This window comes from Aquila chrysaetos, chromosome 9 (assembly GCF_900496995.4).
Source record: "Aquila chrysaetos chrysaetos chromosome 9, bAquChr1.4, whole genome shotgun sequence".
Lineage (NCBI taxonomy): Eukaryota > Metazoa > Chordata > Aves > Accipitriformes > Accipitridae > Aquila > Aquila chrysaetos.
Window position 1 is genome coordinate 24,837,790 of NC_044012.1, and position 7,278 is coordinate 24,845,067.

The 7,278-nt window shown below is 65.8% G+C and overlaps 2 protein-coding genes across 4 annotated transcripts; both read left to right on the forward strand.

The window, feature by feature from the left end:
* Window positions 1-65: 65 nt before the first annotated feature.
* On the forward strand, window positions 66-7,230 carry ANKRD35 (ankyrin repeat domain 35). Of its 3 annotated transcripts, XM_030025320.2 has the most exons (12): window positions 66-697; window positions 2,407-2,537; window positions 2,637-2,725; window positions 3,013-3,077; window positions 3,348-3,405; window positions 3,535-3,605; window positions 3,690-3,796; window positions 4,152-4,315; window positions 4,430-5,997; window positions 6,714-6,803; window positions 6,875-6,940; window positions 7,099-7,230. In XM_030025320.2, the coding sequence occupies exons 1-12, from the start codon at window positions 659-661 to the stop codon at window positions 7,156-7,158; spliced, it is 2,508 nt and encodes an 835-aa protein (XP_029881180.1). In that variant the 5' UTR covers window positions 66-658; the 3' UTR covers window positions 7,159-7,230. The 3 variants fall into 3 exon arrangements, with proteins under 3 accessions (XP_029881180.1, XP_040982067.1, XP_040982066.1); XM_041126133.1 differs by lacking the exon at window positions 6,714-6,803; XM_041126132.1 differs by lacking the exons at window positions 6,714-6,803; window positions 6,875-6,940; window positions 7,099-7,230 and having other exon boundaries at window positions 4,430-6,706.
* On the forward strand, window positions 690-2,362 carry LOC121233540 (mucin-1-like). The gene is made up of 2 exons (XM_041126136.1): window positions 690-1,222; window positions 1,823-2,362. The coding sequence occupies exons 1-2, from the start codon at window positions 777-779 to the stop codon at window positions 2,133-2,135; spliced, it is 759 nt and encodes a 252-aa protein (XP_040982070.1). The 5' UTR covers window positions 690-776; the 3' UTR covers window positions 2,136-2,362.
* Window positions 7,231-7,278: the final 48 nt, after the last annotated feature.

The following is a 7,278-nucleotide window of genomic DNA, read 5'->3' on the forward strand; positions in this document are numbered from 1 at the left end:
AAAATAATTAAAAAGACCAGTTTGGACCCAAAGTGTGTAGGTGGGGGGCTGGGGGGTTCAGGGGGCAGAGCCTAGAGGGGAGGAGGTGGGCTGCGGGCAGGGCCGGATCCAGGCACCTGACGTGGGGACAGCAGGGACATGAAGCGAGAGGCCGGAGTGCTGCGGTCATGGCGTGCAGTGAGTGCATGGGGTCTTAGCCGTGCAGCGAGTGCGTCAGGTCTCAAGCCCACACCTGCATTCATCAGTGTCCCCCTGCCCCGCGGTGGGAGAACAGTGGCGGGTGTCTGTCCCCCAGCCTGTCCCTGTGTTGTCCCCTCGGGGTGAGCTGACCGTGTCCGTTGTCAGCCGGCTGCTCTTTGCACGGTGCCTGACGCCAGGGTGATGGGCGCTCACGACTGGGGTGCCTGGGGCTGAGGAAGGGGGTGGTGGGGACGGGTTTCACGGCTCTCACGGGGAAGACGGCGAGCAGGAGGTCCCCGGGGAGGTGACGGGACAAGCCCGGGCTGGGCGCGAGCCAGCCCCGGGCGTGGGGAGGCGACGGGGCGGAGGACGCGCACCCAAGGCGCCCGCACCCACACGCCTCTGACGCTCCAGCACCCGCACCCGCCCTGGCCTGGCAGGGGGTAGGGGGTCCTGGGGAGTCCTCCCCCCTGCCACCATGAAGCGGATGTTCTCCTGCTCCAGCTCGCAGGTGGCGGTGAGTCCTGGCCTCCCCCCATGGCGGGGGGGGACCCCAGCCTGTCCCAGGGTTGGGGACACCCTTCCCACCCCTGTGGATGGGGGTAACACCCAGCCTTGGTGCCCTGCAAGCACCCACGGGTGCTGCCATGGTGCCCGGGTGGGTCTGGGTGGGGGCTGCAGCCACATTTGGGGTGAGGGGATGCTGCAGGCCCCCCTGCTGCCAGCCAGCCCCGCGTGCCCGGTCCCAAACCCCATCCAGCCATGGTGCTCAGTGCCAGTCCTGCTCCGATGCCAGCTGCAATCCCAACCCCAGTCCCAACCTTGATGCCGGCTGCAATCCCGACCCTGATGCCGGCTGCAAACCTGACCCCAATCCCAACCCCAGTCTCGTCTCCGATGCCGTCCCAGATGCCGTCTGCAATCCTGACCACGATGCCGGCTGCAGTCCTGTCCCCAATCCCAACCCCGATTCCGGCTGCAATCCCAACCCCAATCCCGACCCCAATCCCGACCCCGATGCTGGCTGCAATCCCAACCCCAGTCTCGGCTCTGACGCTGTCCCAGATGCTGGCTGCAATCCCGACCCCAATCCCAACCCCGATGCCGGCTGCAATCCCAACCCCAATCCCGACCCCAATCCCGACCCCGATGCTGGCTGCAATCCCAACCCCAGTCTCGGCTCTGACGCTGTCCCAGATGCTGGCTGCAATCCCGACCCCAATCCCAACCCCGATGCCGGCTGCAATCCCAACCCCAATCCCAACCCCAATCCCGACCCCGATGCTGGCTGCAATCCCAACCCCAGTCTCGGCTCTGACGCTGTCCCAGATGCTGGCTGCAATCCCGACCCCAATCCCAACCCCGATGCCGGCTGCAATCCCAACCCCAGTCTCGGCTCTGACGCTGTCCCAGATGCTGGCTGCAATCCCGACCCCAATCCCAACCCCGATGCCGGCTGCAATCCCAACCCCAATCCCGACCCCAATCCCGACCCCGATGCTGGCTGCAATCCCAACCCCAGTCTCGGCTCTGACGCTGTCCCAGATGCTGGCTGCAATCCCGACCCCAATCCCAACCCCGATGCTGGCTGCAATCCCAACCCCAATCCCGACCCCAATGCTGGCTGCAATCCCAACCCCAATCCCAACCCCAGTCTCGGCTCCGATGGCGGCTGCAATCCCAGCCCTGATGCCCTGACGCTCAGCTGCGATCCTGGTCCCAGTGCTTACCCCCAGACCTGGCCCTGCTGCGGGTCCCGACACCCAGCCCGGGCCCTGGTCCTGGTCCCAGTGCTTGGTTCCAGTGCTTGGTCCCGGTGCCCACCCACGCCCCGCACCGTGGTGGAGCCCGGCACGGCGGCAGCCCGACAAACCAGCCAGGCAGGCACAGGCAGGTACACGCTCACCTGCCTTGCCTCACCTTCCCCAGCTGGTGACCAGGGTCGGGCTCTGTGAGGATTTGGGGTCCCCAGCGCCCCATCCCTGATGGAGCACTCCAACAAGTGGGGAAACTGAGGCACGGCTCCGCACCGTTGCAGGGGGAGGCACTTGGTGCAGGGGCACATCCCAAAAGAGGGGTCAGCCCCAAAGCGCAGCCTCTGCCGTGGCCCTTCTGCCTGGAGAACCTGTGCCTCAGTTTCCCCTTGCCGCTCGGTGGGTCAGGGCGGGGGGTCCCATCCCTGCAGCCTCCCCCCAGAGCTGCTTGCCCCCCCCCCCCGCGCCCCAGGTTGAGAGCTGGAACAAGCAGGACCAGAAGCTTTTGGAAGCGGTGGAGAAGGGCGACGTGGGCAGGGTGTCCGCCCTCGCCTCCCGCAAAACAGCCCGGCCCGCCAAGCTCAACGCCGTGGGGCAATCTGCGTATGTCAACCCCGGGTGGGGGGGGACACATGGGCATCCCCGGGGTGGTGGGGTGGCGGATGGGGACCTCAGTGGCAGCCACCTCTCGCCCTCGTCCAGCTTCCACCTGGCTGCATCCAAGGGTCTCACCGAGTGCCTGACGCTGCTGCTGGCCCACGGGGCCCCCATTAACGAGAAAAATGATGACGGTAAGTGGCGGACACCATGGGGACACCTCCTGGCGTGCGGGAGGGGGGACACAGCCAAGTCTGAGCCAGGACAGGGTCCGGTCCCTGTGTCCCCTCCGGGTGATGGCAAAGGGCTGAGCATAGACCCGCACCCCAAGGCACCGAGCCCCAGGGCAACAGCCTGTCCTGCCATGCCGGGGCAAGATGTCCCCAAGGTGAGATGTCCCCTGGGAGGGGGGGTGTCCCTGCTGGCCGGGTCCCCGGTGTCCCCCTCGGCTGCCAGTGCCCAGCCCACAGGTCTCTTGCAGGCAGCACCGCTCTGCATCTGGCCACCATCGCCTGCCAGCCCCAGTGCGTCAAGGTCCTGCTGCAGGTATGGGCCCTGCCGGGGACAGGGACAAGGACAGGGACAGGGACAAGGATGGGGATGGTGATGCAGAGGAAGATGAGGATGGAGCTGGGGATGGAGCTAGGGATGGCGATAGGAATAAGGATGGGGACAAGGACAGGCATGGGGATGGGGACAGGGGTGGAGGCAGGGGAGAGGATGAGGATGGGAATAGGGCTGGGGAGGGGCAGGGCAGGACTCCAGGTCCTGTCCCCAGCTCGGGGAGGGTCTGTGCCCACTGTCGTGCCCCCCCAGTATGGTGCCAACGAGAGCCATGTGGATGGGCAGAACCGAACCCCCCTGCACTGGGCTGGTGAGTGCTGGGGGTCCCCAAACCAGGCTGGGATGGGTGGGGTAGCACTGAAGGCTTATATGGGGGAGGCCCATCTGACCCCCCCCCCAAAGAGAGCCATCCCCCTGTGCTGACACGGCCCCCCTGCAGCCTCCTCAGGCTGTGCCTCCAGCGTGCTGCTGCTCTGTGACCATGAGGCCCTCCTGGACGCCACTGACGCTGTGAGTGGGGACCATGGTTGGGGGGTGGCAGGGGGTGGCAGGGGACAGTGGGGACTGACGGGCACCTCACGCCCCCCCCCCCAGCATGGGCAGACCCCCCTGATGCTGGCGGCACGGGGGAACCACGCTGCCATCTGCGCCCAGCTCCTGCAGCGAGGGGCCGACCCCAACCTGACTGACAAGGACAAGAAGTGAGTGGCCATGGGGACAGGGGGACACTTGTAGGACAATTGGGGGTGATGGAAAGGGGCTCTCTGCTCTGCCCCCATGCCCGGGGCGATGGCTCGATGGCTCTGCTCCATGGGGATGCTGGAGATGCTCCATGCAAAGGCAGCTCCCGTGCTGTCCCCTGCCCCCAAGGGACCCAGGTGTCCATGGAAAGTCATGGCTGTGGAGAGCGGTCTCCAGGGAGAGGGGGGAATGGGGTGGGAAAGGATCTGTGCCATTGTGCCACCATGCCATCATGTCACTGTGTCTCTGTGCACCCGCAACACCGTGCCACACCATGCCATCATACCCCGTGCCACCATGCCACTGTTCCCACAGGACCGCCCTGACGCTGGCCTGCGAGCACCGCAGCCTGGAGTCGGCCGAGCTGCTGCTGAGCCATGGGGCAGTCGTGGGGGATGAGGACTGCTGGCACTACACCGGGCAGACCTCCAGCCGCGTGCTCCGGTGGCTCCTGCGCAGCACCCACGGTGGCGGGAGAGGTGAGTCCCCACCCGCTATCGCTGCCACCCACCATCACCCATACAGCCTTGCCTGGTTGCTTATTTTAGGGGGAAAAAAGGGAAAAAGGGGGTTGTTTCTTTTCCTCCTGGCAGAGAACGGTGCTGGCTGTGCCGGGGACCCTGCGCCACAGGTGGGAACCCAGGGAGAGGGGACCCTGGGCAGCGACAGTGAGGAGGAGGATGAAGAGCAGCAGGACGGGTCCGATGCCTGGCGGGTGCAACGGCTGCAGGCGCGTCTGGCGAGGAAGACGCGGGAATGCCAGCGGCTGGCGGCCACCGCCGCCAGCATCCGGCAGCAGGTGCGGGACCTGGCACGGCTCCTGCCCGGGTGTAAAGCCAGGGACGGGACGGAGGATGAGGATGGTGCCTGCCTGACTCTCCTGGCCCAGCACATGGAGGAGCTGAGGAAAAGGATGCTGGCCGAAGGGGATGGAGGACAACAAACCATGGCACAGCTTGATGGCGATGATGGAGTGCCGGTGCTGGCCCCGTTCCTGACCTGGCTGGGGGACGAGTGTACCAAGATGCGGGCAGCGAAGGCGAGTGCCTTCACCCGGAGCAAGGGGCTGCGGAAGGAGGTGGAGGAAGCCCTGCGGAGCAAACTGCACTACGAGGTGGTGTCGGCTGATGCCGTCCGGAGGAGCTTGGCGGCTTGGGAGAAAATGGTGGTGGGGCTGGAGCAGACCCTGAGCCGTGCCGATGAGACCCACGCCAAGATGCTTCAGGGATCCCGCATCCTCCTGGAAAATCTCCAGCGGGAGCCAGTGCAGCTGCTTGCCAGAACAGCACCTTCCCAGTGCCCGGTGAACGGCACGGAGCCGGCTCTGGGTGGGAAGAGCCAAGAGGAGCTGCCAAGGGAGGGTAGGAACTTGGAGAAGGAGATGCTGGAGCTGAAGGAGAGCAACGGGATGCTCCTGGGGGAGCTGGCCCGGCTGAGCCGCGAGCGGGAGCGGCTGCAGGAGGAGCTGCGGAGGCTGCGGGAGCAGGACCCCGATGCTGAACCGGTGGCGGAAGGTGCCGGAGCAGCCGCCCTGGCCCGGGCGCTGGCGGCCGAGAGGGAGGAGGCAGCGAGGCTGCGGCGGAGGTTGGCAGGGCAGCGACAGGAGCTGGCGGTGCTGCGGGATGGGGTGGGCAAGCGGGTGCAGGAGGCAGCCGGTGATGCCAGTGCCGGCATCCTGCGGGAGCTGCACCTCAAGCTGGATGGGCTGGTGAGGTCCCAGCACGAGGCCTTGCAACTTGTTGCAGAGATGGAGGGTGAGGGTACCCCGGGTGAAGGAGCTCCCCATAGCGATGGGGATGGTGGGGCTGGGCTACTGGGCGAGCTGGAGGATGCACTGGGTGAACTGGTCAAGGAGCTGGGGACGGCGTCAGGTCCCCGCGTGCCACGGCTGCTGGAGCGGCTCGCCGGCACCACCGCCACCCTGCGCGGCTGGGCGTTCCTCGGGGAGCAGTGGGAGCAGCCGGGGGCCGAGGCCGAGCGCTGGCGGGTGGCGGCAGCAGAGGAGAAGCGGGCAAAGGAGGCAGCGGTGGCCCAGGCAGCCGAGCGGGAGCGGGAGGCACAGGAGCTGCGGGAGAAGGCTGAGGGGCTGGAGCGGAGCGTGGGGAACCTGCGGGCAAAGGCGGGCGAGCTCTCCAGGGCCTGCCGGGACAAGGAGGGGAAGGTAAGGAGTGGGAGGGCCTGGGACATGGGCTGGCGGGAACAGGGGCACCTTCCCATCACCATCCCCATCATCACTGTACCCTTCTTGTCAATGTCCTCTTCCCATTGCTGTCCCCATCATCACCATCCCCTTCCCATCACCATCCCCTTCCCATTGCTGTCCCCATTGCCATTTCCTTCCCATCGCCATCTCCTTCCCATCACCATCCCTGTTGCTGTCCCCATCACTGTCCCCATCATCACCATCCCCTTCCCATCGACATCCTCTTCCTGTCACTGTTCCCATCACTGTCCCCTTCCCATCACTGTCCCTATCACTGTCGCCTTCCCATTGCTGTCCCCATCACCATCCTCTTCCCATCATCATCCCCTTCCCGTTGCTGTCCCTGTTGCCATCTCCTTCCCATCACTGTCCCCATCACCATCCCCTTCCCATCACTGTCTCCCTCCCATCACTCCCCCCCATCACCTCTCACCCCCACCCCAGTGTTTCACCAGCCCGATGTCCCCGGGGGGAGCCGGGTTTGGGGGGCCGGGGGCTGCCCAGGACCTCTGGGGCAACCGTGAGATTCTTCCCACTTGAGTCCATCTCCCAGCCAAATCTGAGAGGGGAGCAGATGGGAACCAAAGGGACAACCCCGGGGTGTGACGGGGAGCGGCTGGTCCCCATCAGCACCCTGACTTTGCCCCCCCCCCCCCACCGGTACCCATCCCCAGATGAAGAAGCTGCTGGCAGAGACTGAGAAGCTGTCGGCGGAGGTGCTGGGGCTTCGTGGCCAGAGCGCCCGGCTCCAGCTCCAGCTGGAGGTGGGTGCCAGCACCTGGCATCACCCGCTGTCACCTTGTCACCCTTCCTACCTTCTTCTTCTCCTCCCCAGGTCCAGCAGAAAAACCACCAGGACATTGTAGCAGTCTATAGGACCCACCTGCTCAACGCTGCCCAGGTGGGATCCCAAGTCCCCCTCATTTTGGGGTGACATGGGGCGGGGGGGAACGATTTTGGATGCAATGCTGGAAAATACAAATTTGGAGTCTGGCAGCAAATTTGGGTCACCTAGGGGAGGCCGGATCTGGGCTCACAGCAAAGCTCTCCTCCCCACAGGGGTTCATGGATGAGGGGGTCCACGCCATGCTGCTGCGGATCCTGCGGATGGAGGAGTGAGGGGCAGGATCGGTGCCAGTCCCATCCCCCCCCCCCAAGCCATTAAACTGGAAAAGCCACGTGTGTCCCCCATCCTGTGTCCCCGTCTGCATCTGGGTGTGCTGGATTCACGGCGGGGAG

Excerpts from the sequence above, each read along its gene's own strand:
- ANKRD35 (XM_041126132.1), top strand. The coding sequence starts at position 659 with ATGAAGCGGATGTTCTCCTGCTCCAGCTCGCAGGTGGCG. Across the intron at positions 2,726-3,012 it reads TAACGAGAAAAATGATGACG|GCAGCACCGCTCTGCATCTG; the intron begins GTAAGTGGCGGA and ends GGTCTCTTGCAG. Across the intron at positions 3,406-3,534 it reads AACCCCCCTGCACTGGGCTG|CCTCCTCAGGCTGTGCCTCC; the intron begins GTGAGTGCTGGG and ends GCCCCCCTGCAG.
- LOC121233540 (XM_041126136.1), top strand. The coding sequence starts at position 777 with ATGGGGGTAACACCCAGCCTTGGTGCCCTGCAAGCACCCACGGGTGCT. Across the intron at positions 1,223-1,822 it reads GGCTGCAATCCCAACCCCAG|TCCCAACCCCAGTCTCGGCT; the intron begins TCTCGGCTCTGA and ends TCCCAACCCCAA.